The 18,506-nt window shown below is 42.3% G+C and overlaps 1 protein-coding gene across 1 annotated transcript; it reads right to left on the bottom strand.

Moving 5' to 3' along the window:
- Positions 1 to 1,195: 1,195 nt before the first annotated feature.
- Positions 1,196 to 18,132, bottom strand: tmem240a (transmembrane protein 240a; the record flags this gene model as incomplete). Its single annotated transcript, XM_083974738.1, has 4 exons — positions 1,196 to 1,488; positions 12,198 to 12,406; positions 17,576 to 17,682; positions 18,076 to 18,132. 4 exons carry the CDS (start codon positions 18,130 to 18,132, stop codon positions 1,334 to 1,336), a joined length of 528 nt encoding a protein of 175 aa, XP_083830864.1. The 3' UTR covers positions 1,196 to 1,333.
- Between the last annotated feature and the right edge of the window lie 374 nt (positions 18,133 to 18,506).

Below are 18,506 nucleotides of genomic sequence, written 5' to 3'. Positions count from 1 at the left end.
TTTAGATGCCCTCGCTGCCTCTGCAGCGTCACAATGGAGCAGTGCAGGATGATAACAGTGGAGGGCTTTTCTCAGCGGCCTCAGGATGTCACCGGCTTTGTTAGTCATTTCACAAGTGTTGTTAGTCAGTGCTTATGAAATCTCCATCTGGATTTAGAAGCGACGGAGCTGGAGTCATCAGCAGGAAAAAGCTCATGTGATGGAAACGACACAATCAAACATCAGAGGTCACTGTTGTGCTTCAATGGCACTTTTAATAAAACAGACATTTCATCCTCACAACAGCAATGTCTGGACAGAGAGGGCGAGGGGGGGCGGGGGCAGGTGAGGGTTCCCTCTGCTGATAGGCTGGTTGCTCCTGATAAGTGAGAAGGAATTGGACAAAGAAAATTTAACAGTGTGGGTAAGATGGAGCGTGATGTGTGCGTGCGTGTGTGTGTGTGTTGAACTGACTCATCTTGGCTGGCATTTATTTCTCCTCTCGTGTTGGTCTGAAAAATGATAACACAGCGAAGAGAACCCCCGACCACAGCTGTACGCTCTCCACCCTCCCCCTCCCTCACATATTTACAGAAAAAATTAATACATTCAGTTAATTCACTAAGTAACAAAGCTAATTAATCTGTGTTTTTAGCATAAATCACATGGTTTCACATCCAGGTTTCAAACAGACTCTGTCCCACTGTCCTGTCATCATCATCATCGTCATCATCATCTATCCATCCTAACGTCCCCCCCTCCCTCCTGAAGACTTAAATCCCATTTGCCCATATTTATAACTATTTACAGAAGCAGCAATCTAACTATCACAAAAACCCACCCGCCCCACAACCAACAAAGCCCCCCTCCCACCCACTAGAGAAAAAAAAATCATGACACCCGTGTTGCCGCCCTGCTCCGTACACTGCCCACGTCTTACCCTGTTCTAAAAGAGCATGCCAAGTTTAACAATTAACACAGAAAATGTCTCTATACAGAAAAAACACCCTTAAAAATGTTTTTTTAATCCTTCCTCCTCCCACAATGGTGGACATGGACATAAGACAAGATTCAGTGGCAACAAATAATCGTCGTCTTGCTCTGGTCTGGTCTGGGATTTTTTTTTTTTAGTGCTGACAGGGGCCGAGTTTAGTCATAAGAAAGTCCTGTCACAGGGGGGTTTAAGGGGGTGGCCATGTTATGAACAGTGGGAGGGCAGTTTCCAGGGTCTCTGAGGCAATAGTTGGCCAAGGGGGCAGTTTGAGGGAAAGGGGAGGTGAGGGGAGGTGTTTTAAGGGAAGGAAGGGATCTACGTTGTTTTTTTTGTTTGTTTTTGTTGTTTAGTTGTTTAGAGTCAGAGGTGGCGGGGGCTGGGGTGGCCGTTGTGGTAGAGCTTCTGCTTGATGTGGACCATGTTGCCGCTGGAGTCCTCCAATTGTCGGAGCTGCGCTCTGCGGCGGAGGTCTCGGAGGTTGCAGAACTGGGGCAGCCATGACCAGGAGGGGGTATCTGAGAGAGAGGAGAGCAGATGTTCCAGATGTTAGTGAAGATTTAATTTTTGAAGTCAATAATGAATCACAGGGTTACTCCAGGACCAGATTAAACCCCCAAACAACCCAGTCACCGTGTCCAAATGTGTTTATGGTGTAAGATGATGAATCAAAGATGCCAAAAATATGTTTTGTTGACGTTGACCTTTGACCTTTCAAAACCAAAATGTAATCACTTCATTCTTTAGTCTAGGTGAAAATTTGTGTCAAATGCTGAAGAAATTCCCTCCAGCAGTTGATGAGGTGGACAGACTTCGTCTGACTGTAATGGCACAGAGGCAGAAAAATATTGATCAGATATTGGAAAAGCTTCAGATTATTACTAACAGTGTGGGTATGGATAGAAGACGATACAGATAGAAACAAACAGCCACAGACACTGTGTGTGTGTGTCCTTTAGATAAGACAGAGTTTCACTGACAAACAGCCATAAAGTGGAAAAGTCCAAAGTGTTGGGGAACAGAACATTTGCCTCCCTATCAGCACCACAGCAGAGTGCATTGTGGGCATTCCCCTGCTTTACTTTTCCTCTCATTCAGTATCCGTGACATTAAACACTGTAATCTCGTGTATGTGGTTTATTGTTCGTCAGTGTCGCCTCCCTCATGCAGCAGAAACAACTGAATTCGGTCCCCAAAGCCGAGCTGCTCTAAGACACCCTCAAGAGATCAACACACACAATTGTGTAAAATCCTTCTTAGCCGCGTTTCCTGGCTCCAAATCCAGTTAGAGGCAGACGGGACGTATCAACAACCAGCAACACAGACCCAGGCTGATCTCTGCTGTGCACTGTCCGAGCTCCTCGCTGTCACTGAGTTCCTCTTGGAGCACACGGAGAAGTAATTTGGAGCCGATATGAGCCTTTCAGTTTATCTGATGACATGATGTATGATGATCACAGTTCTGGGGTCAGAGGATTGTTTACAACTGGCAGCTGCTTCAACACACCTGTACCTGACTGTAGAGGCTGATTCATCTAAATTCACATCTACAACAGCATTGTAAAATATACACTTCAAATCCTGTGATACCTATATATCTGACTAAAAATCTGCCAAATGTAACAAAGCACAACTCTTCTGATATGACAGGTGTCATGGGATAAGCTGATGACATACAGTAATTGTCTGAAACATCACTTTCCAAAACGTAATAGTGATAGTGTAATAGTGATAGTAATAGTGAAAACAGTTGTAGAGTGAAATTTGGCCCTGCTTTGAATTTGGCTCTGGATGCTATGGTTGATTATTTGGTGCGAAGTGCATTCTGGGATACTGCCTCAAGTCCACATAGAGTCACATACTGATACATCACTGAATGAGAACACTTCCAGATATTTGATCTGGTACGTAAACAGACCTCTGTGCTCTGTGCTCAGGGAACATCAGTTAAGGGAACTTCCTCCGTTAGAAACACTTGCAGTGTCACCAACACAGACATCTTCCTTCCTCTGTGTGTCACCGCGGTGACAAAAACACCTCGGATTCAGATGGTTGCTGTCATTGTGGACTAGGTAAATATTACAGATAATTTTATGAAAATAATAAACAATATCACAACTGAAGTTCAGTATTACAATTTAAGTTGTAATATTATATAATAATGACGTCACATTTTAGTGTACGTAGATAGATAGATGGACTTTATTATTAGAGAGAATTATTTTGAGAGAAGAAAATCTGGAATTTATTTTTGGGCAAAATCAAACAGCCCTATTCAGTGATTATTTAAACATTCAACTATTAAACCACTTAGTCACATCACTTATGATAACACTTTTTGGCGCACCAGGTGCAGGTCCATGAATGAACCATTGTTCACTTCCTCCCTGCCCTGTTCTCTGTTTCTTCTCTAAATCTAAATATTTTTAAAGATTGCTCCAGTTTAACCAATAAAAAAAGACCCAGAATCTGCTGCCTGGAGGTTTTTCAACTCATTGATCTTTGCAGCTTCGAACAGGACGTCAGAGTGGAGTGCTCTGGTGTTTTAATATGTCTCTTAGCCGCCGGCTTTATCACAGCTGGAACAACTTTTAATTCTGGGAAGAGAGCTGAGCTTTTTACAGTGACGTAGATAAAAGCCGTGGGGACGCTGAAATATTGGATGAGATCGGTAAATGGCGCCAATCTCCTCGAGTGCACGGTGGCGTCGCCCTTGATTCTCCACCTTTTGTGTCGCAGCTGTTGCACGTGTGACAGTTAAAGTTAAAGTGACATCACAGGTGAGATTAAGAGCGGGGCGTCACATGGATCTTCCTAGTACATGCAGAAAACGGCTTTAGGCTGAGGTTTCATGAATGTGTGGAGCAGACATTTGGGTTATCAACTGGAGCCAGTGAGGCAGAGCGAGGTCCACAGAGACAGGGAAGAGAGAGAGAGAGAGAGGGAGAAGGAGGGGAGAGCCCCAGACAGCAAACCCAGTAGCAAATGGCCCTGCTGGAGGATGAGCGAGCGGTGGAGGTGGTGGAGGTGTTGGGTGGAGGAGAGGCGAGGAGGGAGGGAGAGGAGTGAGTTATTTATAGCTGTGAATGGGTATGCTGTCCACAAGGACTGCTCTGAAGGGTATCCAAAGGAAAAGGGGCAACGGAGAGAGACAGGTTTTTCTCATTTGAATAAAAGGATGGAGACAGAGAAGGAGATGGAGGGAAATGATAATGCAAGAAAATGGGAGGCGAAGACACAATTGTTATGCTCTGTTAGAGGAGAGGCAAAGGAGAGGGGGAGATGGGGAAGAGGGGGGTTTTAATACTGAATGCCAAGTCATCATTTCCCTCCATTTTTGAGTTTTTGTTTCTCTGCATTTTCGCAGAAACACACATTGGTGTCGGACCCATCACGGATAAGAAGAAGAAGAAGAAGAGGAAGAAGAAAGAAAGTAAATGCAGCAGGAAGCGTTGTGAAGGAAATGGCCAGGAGTAGATTCAATAAGTGAAGAGGGAGGAGGAGGGGGCGGAGCTACAGATGGAATTAGAAGGGGGGGCAATGGGAATCAGCGTGTATCTCAATGCGCTGTATCTGTGTGTGTGTGTGTGTGTGACGGTGTGAGTGGGTATGTGTGTGTTTCTCACTTGCCATTCCAGCTGCTCTCTCTCATTCTATTTATAGCTCTGGCGGAGAAAATGTGTGTGTGTGTGTGCAAGTGCAAGTGGGGGGTGGGGATATGACAGCATCTCCATCCTGCACCCCCAACACTCTCTCTCTCTCTCTCTCTCTCTCTCTCTCTCTCTCTCTCTCTCTCTCTCTCTCTCTCACACACACACACACACACACACACCCTCTACACACACCCTTCCCCGCCCTGTCAGCCTCACCTTCACTCCTCATCTCGACGAGGCTAAACGAGTCTGACCTAGCATCAACGTCACAGCCGACACACACACACACACAAAGCGAGGGGATATTCCCTCCCAGTACAAAAGAAGAAACCTATAACCCCCCCCCCCCCCCCCACACACACACACACACTTTCTCTATAACTGCTGCTAATGAATATGGATGTTCCTCCTCCTCCTCTCTGGGTGTTTTTTTATGATGATGTATTTTACACTGTTGTTCTAATGCACTAGAGGAAACAGCATTGTCTCCACCGCTGCTGCTGCAAAACCTTCCACACCTCTGCGCAAAAACATAAGCCTGCAACAACTATCAAAGCCCGTGTATAATCCAAGCACCTTGATTATTGCAGCTGCATCTAAAAACAAGAAATAAAAAATGAAAAACTGAGAAACACCTGATCTTTTCTATGCCACAAATCCACATTAGCTCACATTCAAATAACTTCCTGGCACCAGCAGCTGATCTGATCTGATCCAATCTGATCGCTGCTTGATTCTTCTTCCCCATCATCTTTGCCTGAGGAGGTTTTCTGTGGCAGTCCAAGTATCCAGGTCACATATCACCTACTTTAGCATTATCTTTAAAACTGAGGAACCAGGCCACCTCCACAGAACAGGCCTGCCCCGACGCCGAGCAGCAAACAGCACAGAACAATCAAATCCTGTTTTTAAAGCCTGGTTTTCAGTAGATCTCTTAAGCCCAATCATATTTCTCACCAATTAGCCCTGGTGTTTTGGGGGAAAGAGGCAAGGGGCAAAGGTAGAAACATTCCCCCACAAATTGAGACTCCACTACTAAAGCATAACATGTCATCATCTGCATTATAACACACTGGTATCAGAGTGATGGGAACAGATTTAACCAACTCTCTCTGGCTGGACTTTTACATCAGACATGACAAGATGTAGAAATGTTTCTCAAATTAGCAACAAAGATGTAATGTTAGTGATTTTTTGAAAACTTTTCCATGAAAAAAGGGCTTGTAATGTGTAGACACAAGACTGAATGTAATATAAAATGGTTGTCATGATTCTAAAATCTTTATGAACGGAGAAAATATTCACATTGGACCTCTTTGGTTGCTTGTTCGGCCATCTTGCAGTTGGTATCTGGTGTATTCAGGGAGCTCTTTGTTTGTAGTGTGGTTGGGATACCCCTATACCACCAGGGTTAGGGCTAAGGGGCAGAAATGGGAGTGGGCCTAAATTTAGTTGCACACATCGTGAGTGTTTCCCTGTTGATCTTAATCCTGGCACGGTGAGAAAGTGAAATACTAATCTAGGATACTAACACTCCGAGATGAATCCTCGGTGGTTGACGACTCTTCAGGCGAGCGCCAGACTGTGAGGGATTTCATGCTGTCATGTCGTGATTTCACACGTGTGTCTAATAGCTGCTTAGCTTTAGTGTCACTGAAGGCTTTTATGTATTTATTTCTTAATTTCTTTGCTTGTGTCTGTGCAGCCAAATGTTCTGTCTCAGTGAATCTGCTTCGTTGGTACTGAAGTAACGTTCATCCTTCATCTGTCGGGAGGAGACAGCACAAGGAGTGAATAAGATATTTCAGAGGAGGGGGGGTAGGGTGTTGATGATGGGGGGGGTGGGGGGCAGGAAATTAAGAAGCAACTATCACATCACAATTTTAACACATGGTATGTGGGAATGTAGCTTTCACTACAGCGCAGCAGCAGATGGTGGAGGTGAAGTCACTTCTCAGACTTGGTATATTTTCACACAAAAGCAAAGTTTCTCATTAGACAGTTCATTTATAGGCAGCGCCGCATTGATTAATGTTAACGTCAGTGTAACGTGAATTGACAGGATGTGCAATACATATATTCATGTATCTACAAACAAAGACACTTGATAGCTGTGTCCCAGTTCAGGGGCTGCGTCATTTGGATGCATTTTCGAACCGAGTGCGACTGCCCCATTTTGAAGGCTCCTTGAGATGCAGCAGAGAAATGCAGCCTTCTTTTCCTGAGCAATCCCATGATTCTTTACATGTTGGCTATGAAACCAAACACCAACAAAGAGCCAGAGAATTACTGTTTTAAATGTATTAAGTTCAGTTAGCTAGCTACCTAGCAACAGCAAGAGTTTTAGTCATGATGGAGGGGTTACATTGTGGACTGGACACTACAGTGACTCGGTATTAGAAAGTGATGAGACAGGCTGGGAAACGCTGGACTAGAGTTTCTTTTCACCTCTGTAGACAACTGTTTAAGGGTTTATTCACACCTGGTTCGTTTGGAGCAGTTGTTCCGAAAACAGGGAGCGTTTAACCCCAAAGATTAGTTCGTTTGGTCAGATGTGAACACAGCAATCATGCTTGGATGCAGAATAAAACAAGTGGGCCAGATCGTTTGGAAGGAGTGGTCTTGGCTCGTTTCCATTTTGCACCCTGGAGCGTTTCGTTTGCAGTGAGAACATAATCGACTCAGCGACAACACGCTGCTGATGTTCCATGGTTCTCAATGGTTTGGGCCAAGTTCAGGCCAGAAATGGCCATATACTGTAGCTAGGATGACTCGGGACGGCTTCCTTTTGTTTTTGGGCAGTGTTTGGGTCGGGTTTGGGCGTAAAATATGCACAAATGACTCGGATCGGGTCGGGTCCAGGCTTCAATCGCGGTTTGGACCAGGTCGAATTTTATTTTTCAGGCCTGTTGAGACCTCTATTCTATGTTTTTTTTTTTTCCTGGGTAACCTCCTCCTCCTTCCAGGTAAGATTTCTGACCAATGAGAGAACAGCTGGTTCACGCATGGCATTTGTTCACAACTTTGGACCGCCAAATGACCAAAAAGAAAAATGCAACAATTGTATTGGTTTAGTCCCTGAATCGGAACTAAGCAAATGAGCCAGAGGTCTGAATGCACCATAAGTTTGATGCTGAAGTGACAAAAATCTTTCTACGCTGGAAAGTCAACATCTGCCAATGGTAAGCTATGATAAACTGACCTTAGCAACGAATAAGGAATAAAAATGTCTTCATCTTGATATCTTGCACTTTTTGTCTGCACTTTTGCTCTCTTATTGTAAATTGATTTTTTTTAATGTTTTATATCCTTTTCTTCACCCTAACTTACTTTCTTACAACCTCAGTGTCATTTATCATGTCCTTTGAATTGTCCATGTGCATGAAATGTGCTGTACAAATGAGTAGTAACAATAAAACCTACATATAGCATCTTTTAAAGGTTGTTGTGTCCCCACCAATGTTGAGATCGAACCTACAACCACCAAATTGTACACCCACATCACCTGAACCTGTGACACTGACCTCAGACTAATGCAGGAAAACCATGCTACATGAAGCAGTGCTAAAGTAACGGTGCCAACGACTGAACCACTACCCAATGACAATGTTGTCACTGATTGAGCTGGACATGCACTTCTGGGTCATACAGCTTCTCTTGAGGGAGACATAATGTCAGTAATTGCATTAATGTTCATTAGCTGCAGACATGGTGAAGCCTCTGTGGCTTTGATTTTAATTACTCTGGATGATTTGACCTCTTCAGGACTGTGTGGTTGTGTACAGACTGTTACTGACTCACCTCTCCTTCAGTCTCCTGTTCTGACATACTACACCTTCATCACTGGGCGTGGTGCAAAACCCTAAACAACAACACACACGCACAGGTTTGCGCCAGCTGGGTGTGGTTTCCACTCTATTTCAATTTGGCATTCAGGACAGCTCATGTCATTCATGTTGACTGGAATCAACAGCTTGAAACAACACTGTGAACAACGCGGGCGAATGAGCACGTACTTCACATGGCTCGTCTTGGCTGAATTAAAATAGAAAAGGTTTTGTACTGTCTCTGCCAACACTTAAAAGCTGTGAAAAGAAATTACTTTAATTTTCTTATAGAGCTTCTACGTCACACCTGTCACCTCATGTGCCACTTGCACTCTCTTTAAACAGGTTTAGTGAAGAAAGATCAAAACAATTTTGATTTCTATACAATATAGTTTTATACTATAGTCCTACACATTTTTGGAAGAGTAAAATTGTCATTTTACAAGAAAAATGTCATCATATTTCAGAAAATAAAATGTGATGTTGAAGTCATCATATTAAATTCATATTACATTACATGAATTATACTAATTTATAATGGTAAAATATATGACAGGAAATATTAATTTCATTCTCATAATGACTCTTTCCTGTAAAATTGGGTCCTACTCTTTGTTCTCTATTCTTGTAATATTATGACTTTATCCTCACAATTTTATGATTATATTCTTGATAACTGATATGACAAGAATAAAGTAGGCCTAATATTTATATATTTAGTAATTATTACGATAAAATCATAATATCAAGAATTAAGAATTAATTTACAGGGAATAGTAATAAAAGGAAAATAATTGTTCTATTTACCGGTATTCATATTTTTTTATGTTTGTATTTTAGTTTACAGGTTGATTTATTAAATAACAGATCATTACAAATGTATATAATTAATGTATGTAATGTCATGTAATATTAATGTAATATTACAACTTTATTGAAATAACATCACAGCTTCTTTCTTGAAACATTATGACCTCTTTCTTGTAAAGTCAAAACTTTTTTCTTGCAATATTTTGACTTCTTAAATCTATAATTTTATTCTTAGATTTCTGACTTCATTCCTGTACTATTAACCTATGACTTTCTCTCTTTTCATTTCACCGGTTTGGCCAAATAATCTGTCATATTTGAGAGACTGGACTGTAGTAGCTCATTGTAAAGATCTTTTCATCAAACATTGTAAAGAGCTTTTGTTGAGCTGAGTTTACTTCAGTAAAAACTGTCTCGTGTGGAGTTCCCCAAGGGTCTATCTGGGGTCCCTGATTACTCTCTATTTATACACTGTCCTTGGGGAATAACATCGGACAGATTTAACTTCACTGTTTTGCCACTGACACACTGGTTTAAAGCCTACTAAAGCCATGTTATGTTGATCATGCATTAGCCTATGCTGTGCCTCCCTCATAACACAAGCTAGCCTACTGTAAATGTCAAAACATTTCCTCAAGCTGAAAAACTCAAAACACCCAAATGTCATATGTGTAGTAGCAAAAAATGATCAACAAACATAAATGAGCCAAAAATCATGTTAAAGAGGTGTTATCATGTTTTATTTAACTGGGGCATTTCACTAAGATGAGAGTGTTGTTTTTACTTGCTGCCCTAGTGAAGGTCGTTCATGCTTTTAGCTCCTCCAGGGTCTGATTGTTGTGATGTGCTTATGGTCTTAGCAGGAGAAATATCAACACTACAGTTAATTCAGAACACTTCTCCCGGGCTAATTGCACCCTCAGAGAAAAGTGGCCAAATTACTTGGGTCCTTGTCCCTCTTCAGAGAGAGATCGCCGGTCAATTTTAGAGCAGATTTTAAAGTTTTAAAGTCATCTCATTTGTGTGATTTGTTGATGCCACGTGAGGGCTTCTTTCAGAAGTCTCTCCTTAAGGGGGACCTTATCCCCCCCTCAGGCCCATCAGCCATGGAGAACCATGCCTGAGGATTTCAGGCTTAGTTAGCATCCTCATTAAAATCCCTCCACAAAATATCTTTATTATTTTGATTTATAGTTTAATTCACAAGTAAATTAGCTATGTATGCAAGTATAGCCATGAATGCTACAGTAGTGTAAATTTAGGGAATTTCCATTTGTCTAGACTCCGCAAAGCTATTTGTAGTTTTCCCAATTGGTTTGGGTCAAGTGTGTAGCTCATTATTTCAGTTTCTATTAATATTCTATTTTACTTTACTGCCTTAGACTTTGCTATTTTGCTTTTGGAGTGTCTACTTTGTTTAATTTAGCATAACACAACAGTGCTAGCAGGGAGCCAGGTGACTGACAAGGCTTCAACTACATATAACCAAACCAAAACCAATCAAAGTGATTCAGCCAAATATGTGAAAACAGTCACCAGGATAGCCATTTTTAGCTCAATGCTAATGCAACATTAGTGAACCTTACCCAAGCGTAGAGTACTCTGTCTTTGTGAAGACATAACATACTCATACACTCACATAACTTTGCGCTCTTGTTGATCATGGTGTGCATTTACTATATGGGTTTTACACATGTAGCCTATAGTGGAAAAATGGTTCAATAATGCTCCCCTAAAAATGTAGGCACCTTGCCACTCTGTGATTCAATTACATTAGGCGTATGTCAGTACTCATAAAAAAGCCTCCTGCACCTGTAGCCTACATTTTCAATTCACTCTGCAACTTTGGTGCCATTATTGCAATTTAAGAGATTCAATTGCATCATATTTAGTGCAGTTTAATCTTAGGACATTCACAATGAAAAACTGCAAGGACCTGCCCATGGGAGCACATCAGCCCATGGGTACCCATGATGATTGCTTCAAATCAGGAAGTTGTTATCACTTTAATCACTGTCCAAATCCACAAATCTTCCACATTTGAAATTACTCCCACACTGAAGATATCTGCACACTAATATGATGTCATAGGCTACTCATAGTGTCACCTACTGAAAACAGGAAGTAACTGACAATGATCGGGGGGATAATACAAATTAGCTGCGCCAAGTCATCGGCAGCAGCTGAGCTGCGCAACAGGACAACTGCATATTGCAGCTTACAGTTTTCTTTTGTACATTTTTTTCCTAGATATTTCACATTCATATGTACTATTTTCTACTTTGAATGTGTATAAATCGTCATTATAATCATGTCTGTTTCATAACACTTGTCTTTTGGTAGGTCTGTATTATTGCAGTCTGATTTTGTGTTGCCTAATTAGATCATTTTGAGTTTATTCAGATCGTAGTAATTACACTTAATGATGTTGCTATTACGTCAGCATATGACTGCTGCTATTTCCTGAAAACAAATGAAGAGGAATTAATAGTGTGATAAGGTTTGAGGCATTAGGGCTTTCCAAGGGAGAAGACGGCTATTTAAATTTAGCTTCACCTCTGCTGATAGCCTCCGTCTGAATCATCATCACAGTTGGAAGGTTTAGCTGTGATTTTCCGAGAGGTCGCAGTAAACTGAGAGAAAAATCTGTGAGAAGAGCCAAAAATGGGCCAAGCAATGGGGGAAGGTCATTTTCTAGAGCTCCACCAACTGCTGTGTTAACCTGGCAGGCACTCACACATACAGATGGATGTATACAAGGTGGATACATATTTCTGCACACACAGGATCTGAGCCACTATAAATCCTGCTCTGTTTTTGTGTGTGTGTACGACTTGTTGCTGTATAATCACATCACACTACACAAAATTAAAACAAGGAAGCTTGGGTGAATTGTGCCCATGTGTATCTGCAGCGGACACCGATTGTCCAGCTCACCGTAGTAGCGGCTCGCCCTCCAGGCCCTGACGGCACAGTGTAGGACTCCGTCCAGCCACAGCAGCAGCCAGCTGATGCAGAAACCCAGCAGCAGCCCCAACATCAAGTCCATCTCCTGCTTGGTCACACTGTCACTCACAAAGTAGTTTTCAGACGAGTCCACCAAGGAATGGTCCCCATCGTATGGGATTACATAGTGGACATGATGCCTGGAGGGAGGACAGACAGGGGACAGTGATTAAAGGGTTACATACACATACAATCTTCTACAATATCTTCAGTCAAGGTATAAATGTATTAATCTAAGACATAAATACACTATTATTTGACATTGTAAGGAAAAACGGACAAATTAAAGGATGTACAGGACTGTTTTATACAACATACATTCCCTCATTTGGAGTTTTGATGAAGATGGAAATTATTGTTCAATATGTCACTCCCAAATTTCCACAAGTTTATGGTTACATTGATATTGGTACTTGTGACGACTTAAAATCTTTATTTATTTTATTTACCAGTATAACATCTAATTAAAATGCACCTGATTCAGTGTATATAGGACTTCTATAGATAATTTGTGTCCCTTGTGAATGGTTACAAGGTTGGATTGGAAGAGATTGGCAGAAAATTGGCATAAAAACTAATAAATAAAGTAGACATAGGTGAGCAGGTTGTTGATAACAGCTAAGAATAAGAATTAAAACATCAACAGGGGGAAAAGAAACATGAAATATGTTATGCTACATAAAAAGTTCCATTAATCCATTTCAGTGTTTTCTTTAATTTATCTTATATGTATAGACATTGAAAAATTTTAACACATTTTCCTTGACCCTGAGGACATTATTGGATTTATGTGCATTTATATATTCTGCATCCTCCACTCTAATTAAATGAGGTCTTGAAATTTTGAAATTTTAATCAGACTGCACTAATCCGCACTTTGCTGGGAGTTCCCAGACTGCACTTCAGGCTGAGACATTTATGGTCGGTTTGTAATTGTGAAGTAGCAGGAAAAGCTCAGGATCTAAAAATTGAATGAGCAACAACCTCATCAGAGGTGCCTTTCAGCCATGCACTGACTCCCTGGTAGATTGACCCCTACAGTATATTCACACCCAGGTCATTTAACTTATGAATTTTCATCTTATCGTCCTTTTCGTGTCATTTTGGAATTAAAAACATATTTTGAATTCAAAATGAAAACTACAAAATACAGTAGCCCTGAGAGCTCATGCAGAAACACAAATGTGCTACAAATTCAGAAAACAACTTCATCAATATGACAAAACATGTACGCTAATGCACATACAACACACAAGTGTTTCATGGGGACACAAAAGAGTGATGGACCATAACCTGTGACGGAGGAAGTTCGGAAAGCGTCTACCTGTTAGTGGTGTTTGTTTGGTTTATTGTAACATCAATATCACATGATTCAAATATTATTGCTAATAAGTGCTGTTAGCTTAGCATTAGTCTGTCATTTTTTTGTATCCTTGTAAACACCTCCGTTGTGTTGTGAGTTTTTGCAGTGTAGGCTACGTGTTGTCGAACTGATATAGTTGTTTTCTGAATTTGCAGCACATTTGTGTACTTGCATGTTTTGCCCACATCCCCTGGGAGAGGACGGAGGAGCTGTGGTAAAAAATATGGAAATATACTGATACACTTAATTAAAAGACAACCGAAGTTTACATGCCGATGTGTGTATCAGTTGTTAAAGCAGCTTGTGCTCTAACAACCATCAGTTTTCCTCCACTGACTTTGCCACTCGGTCCAGCTCTGACTGATCTTTAAAACAGATACATCCAGTCGATATGAAAGTCTCACTATCCTGGTATTACCTGGCCTCCTGAGAGCGGATGAAAGCTTCTGACGAAAACTAACAACACAGGCAGTTGTCTGACAAACGCTGTAAGGGAACACAGTGGGAGCTGAGAGACTTAACTGCTGGGAGTGAGAACAGATACACTCACACACTTTGGGATGTTACACTGATAACAAGTTTGGACTGTTGCAGGTTTTTTGAAGGGCATTACCAAAAGTTTTAGCACTCCAGCAATTTGGTATCACACTTGTCAAAACTGAAGGACTTGTAGGACACAAATTTAATATAAACAAATGGGGGGGGAGGGGGGCAAATTGTATGCAGTTGAATCTGAGATATCCTGACATTTACTGCTTAAAATTGACCAAGCTCCAAAAATGAAACATTAAAAGTGTCTTTCATTGGACACTCAATCTCTCTTTTTAACTCTCTGCTTTTCTTCATGCATCTGAAAGTTGCTGAAACTGAAGCCGAAGTGAAAATCACAAGTGGCTGAAGACAAAAGGAGAAATCTCCATCTCCATGAAATGCAAGTTCATCAACAGGAAAACCCGCCCACACAGTTTGATTGACAGACCGTATTATGCAGAGACACAACCCACAATTTGTCCTAAACAACATGGAGAAAAGAAAGTGGTGTTGCAGATTAGCACTTGAAGTATCTTTACTGAAGAAGCGTGTCCTCATGGGGGATCAAACCTCGACTATTAAACCTCACTGACCTGAGCCAGGCGGACACTGAGGTCCATTAACGCCAAAACATTTCTCACAATAAACAAAGCTATGTGTGAAGATGAAGCAAAACCTTACTCCAGGTTTCTATCTTTCCCCTGAAGGCGTTCCCCATAGGTCCTGATCACCTGCGTCCTACAGGTCTGATGCTGAGAGTCTTCTTCCGGATCATCATCGTGCAGCCTCACAAAACAGCACCGCACCAATAAAGGTGCATCCAGCAACTCACACTGCCCACATCCTAGATCACTTCTCTCCCACGGAGGCTGCAGTTATTGTAGGCCAGGCATTTGGCCCGTCAGAGAAGCTACAACTACATCTAAAATCAGAGCGCAGAGGCTGCCAAATAAAATGACACTGGCTGTGTCCTCGAGCCTGATAAGGTGAGTGCTATGGGCATCACGACGCCTCTGTGGCTCACGGACAGAAGGGCAGGCGAGCTCTAATCAATCCACGTACGTATCCCACATTTTTTTCTGCTGTTTTTGTGAAAACAGACAATTGACTCTCACTCAGGACTGTTTCCAGGTCAGTGAAAGACACTGTGGTTACAGTAACCTAAAAATAATCTCTTTGTTATCACAGATAAAGAAATCAATGCTTCTGATGTCACTTTATTCCCTACATTTTCAAATAAAGCTCACAGCTCCTTAGCAGTGGCGGGGATGATATCAGAATATCACAGAATACACTAGTGGTGGAAGAAAAATCAATTCAGCATTAAGCATTGCGATATTTTACTGTGTCGATTGATGGATGTTGTGTTTTAATATACAAATTGCAAATGCAAATTGAAATTTTTGGCACTAGAATACTTGAGTAGTTTTTATGTCTGTTGCGGTCAAAAAGGATTTAAGTGAGATAAGCCGCCTGAGAACTGGAAATGGAAGTTGATAAAGTTTTCCTTTCAGAACATGATGTGCAGTTGTTCAAAGGTAATAATTCACACTGCATCACAATATTACAGAGGCTCTGAGAACTTAACACACTGCAACCTAAGAAAACACATGCAAGACAAATGTGCTACAAAACAACTTTATGAATTTGATAATACATGAGCTACAAAAAACTGACAACACAGCAGAGGTGTTTCCAGGGAGACATAAAAGTGATGGACCCAGCTGATGGCTGGTGCTAAACTAACAGTAGATATAATATCTGAATCATGTGATATTGATGTTATCATAAACCAAACTAACACATCTTTTTTTTTCAAACTCCTATGTCAAGAACTAAAGCGTTCGTCACTTTTTGTGTCCCTAGAAACACTGTTGTGTTATGAGTTTTTGCAGCACATGTGCTGTTAAACTGATGTCGTTATTTTCTGAATAATGCATGCATGTGTTTTCTTAGGTTCAAGTGTGTTGACCTGCAGGGCCACCATACAAAACACATGTTGACAAAGTTGTCTTTTTGGAAACATAATTGCAAAAAGGTAAGAAATGGCAACATATCACAATATATTACTGCAATACTTAGGATATTGCAAATTGTTCAAAATCGCAACAATATCATATTGTGACTTAAGTATTATGATAATATCATATCATTGGGGTTTTCACATGAGGCTTTCCAAACTTTGACTAATAGACCTTACCTAACAACACCTGATGATGAAGGATATCAACAGCCACAGGTTCTCACACACACACACACACACACACACACACACACACACACACACACACACACACACACACACACACACACACACACACACACACACACACACAGAGTGTCCTATTCATGCTGCTAATGAACTGCAAAACAGCCCCCTCACTGCAGTGCATGCACACTATAGACTATAGCTGTTTTTTTTTTGTATAGTTAATGTGCATCTGTTCAGCTTGCACAAACATGAACAGTGACATCCCCCACTTCCTAAACCACTGCTCTGCTCTCTGGCTGTAGCTAGGCTGCCTGTAGGACACCAGCCAATCAGGAGCCAATATCTGAGGACAATATAGGGGTGAATCTATTGGCTCAAATGACTCTTGGTTTAAATCTTGCTCCAACATGTAGGAGACGTGAATAAGAACAACAGAGGCCCAGCTGTGGGCTATCTGTGCTGCCTTACATCCTGCTCACTGCTGACGGAAAACGCATAATGATACAGATGAAATCAGATTTAATATATTAATGAGTGTCTTGCTGCTGTTGCACCCCCCACCACCACCCCTTCCCACCTCCCCCACTCCAGCCCTGCTCCTCTCGGTGTGACAGCAGACGGCAGGTATGTGCTTGGTGAGCAGCCCTGTAGCTCCTCTCAAGCCTTAACCACTTCACTCCAGCGCTGATGATAATTGACCCGGTGGGTTTATTATTAATAAAAGTCCGTGCAGCACGAGCGCCGTGTGAACCGACACACACTTGATGCTCAGATTGTTTGTGAGCGGCCTCCTGCTGCTCACACTTCATTACCTATTTATGGCTCCGACACACACCTTCGCAGGCTGGATGGTGCAAAGCACAAACCCTCGCTGCCGATACGGGCTGTGCAGGAAAACACACACCGCGATCAGACGCGTTAGACGCGATAATAAAATAATAGGATAATAATAATAGCCTAATAAAAAAAACAACAACCTCCAGTCTCGTACACTCTATGAAATGAAAACACGAGCCGCCGTGTGGAGGCTCGGACGCGGCTGATATCACGTTTTGCGGGGCTTCACCGCCAGAAATCTTCGAGGCCTCTCCAGCAATTATGAAGAGACGGGTAGAAAAATGAACACCACACTCACACACTCTCTGTCACACACACAGCACCGTGTTTATCCCTCATCTATAGCACGAGCATGATGGCATTTACCTTCCACAGTTGCAGTGACAGACGCGGTCCTCCCCTCGTAGATGCGGTAGGATGTAGTTGTGAAAGCGATCCAGTAGTGCGTTCATATCCATTAAACAGGCTATCGCCTGCAAAGAACCATGCCAGTCAGCTGGGACATCATGTCAGGCAATAGGCTACAAGGCTACTCCTACACACAGCCAATCATTCTGCTCTACCATGGTTAAGAAAAATAACAACAGGAAGGATGTTAAAGAAGAGGGCAGGAAATAGACCCTCCCGATTCCAAGAGGCAGGACTCTTCCCTAAAAACGGACTTAGATTATTTATTTATGACAGCAGGTAATTATAGGTAGGCTAACCTACTTCCACATGTCACTGATAGGCCTGCTTGCTCTCAGCTACTTCCTCTACATTCATGGCACATTTGTGAACAATCTGATTAAAGCGCCTCTTGGCCTCAGTGAGTAGGCTAAATCAGAAAATTCATATGGAGGCTGAGGGAGGTGGATGTGTCTTACCATTACAACTGAAGCACCAAGAATCATAAAAATCATGGTGGTTGTGATCATATGCATCAAAACTTCCAAACTGGCCGCCGTCCTGAAGCCCCGGGTTGTCTTTCCTTTTTTCTTTTTTTCTTGTTTTCACCCGCGGCGGTGGAGACGCTCCGGCTGGGCTCTGGGCGCTCTGTCCCGGCAGGAGCCGCTCATGGAGCCGCCGCGCCGCTCCTGGCTCCCCGTCCCTTCAAACTGCCCGGTCTCCCCCCCTCCGTCCCCCTCCTACACACGGCGAGCCGCTCTCTCAGCCCCTCACTGCGCCCTCTCCATCCAAGTATCCCACCCCCTCCCGGTCTGTCGGATGCGGCTGCCGCTCGCTCCGAGGAGGCAGTCCTCTCCTCTCCTCTCCTCTCCTAATTACCGATGCAAAAGTGATCCGTTCTTCCACGCGC

This window comes from Trachurus trachurus, assembly GCF_905171665.1.
Source record: "Trachurus trachurus genome assembly, chromosome: 7".
NCBI classification, from domain to species: Eukaryota; Metazoa; Chordata; class Actinopteri; order Carangiformes; family Carangidae; genus Trachurus; species Trachurus trachurus.
Note: the sequence above shows the minus strand (reverse complement) of the source record. Positions and strands in the feature narration are given on the sequence as shown.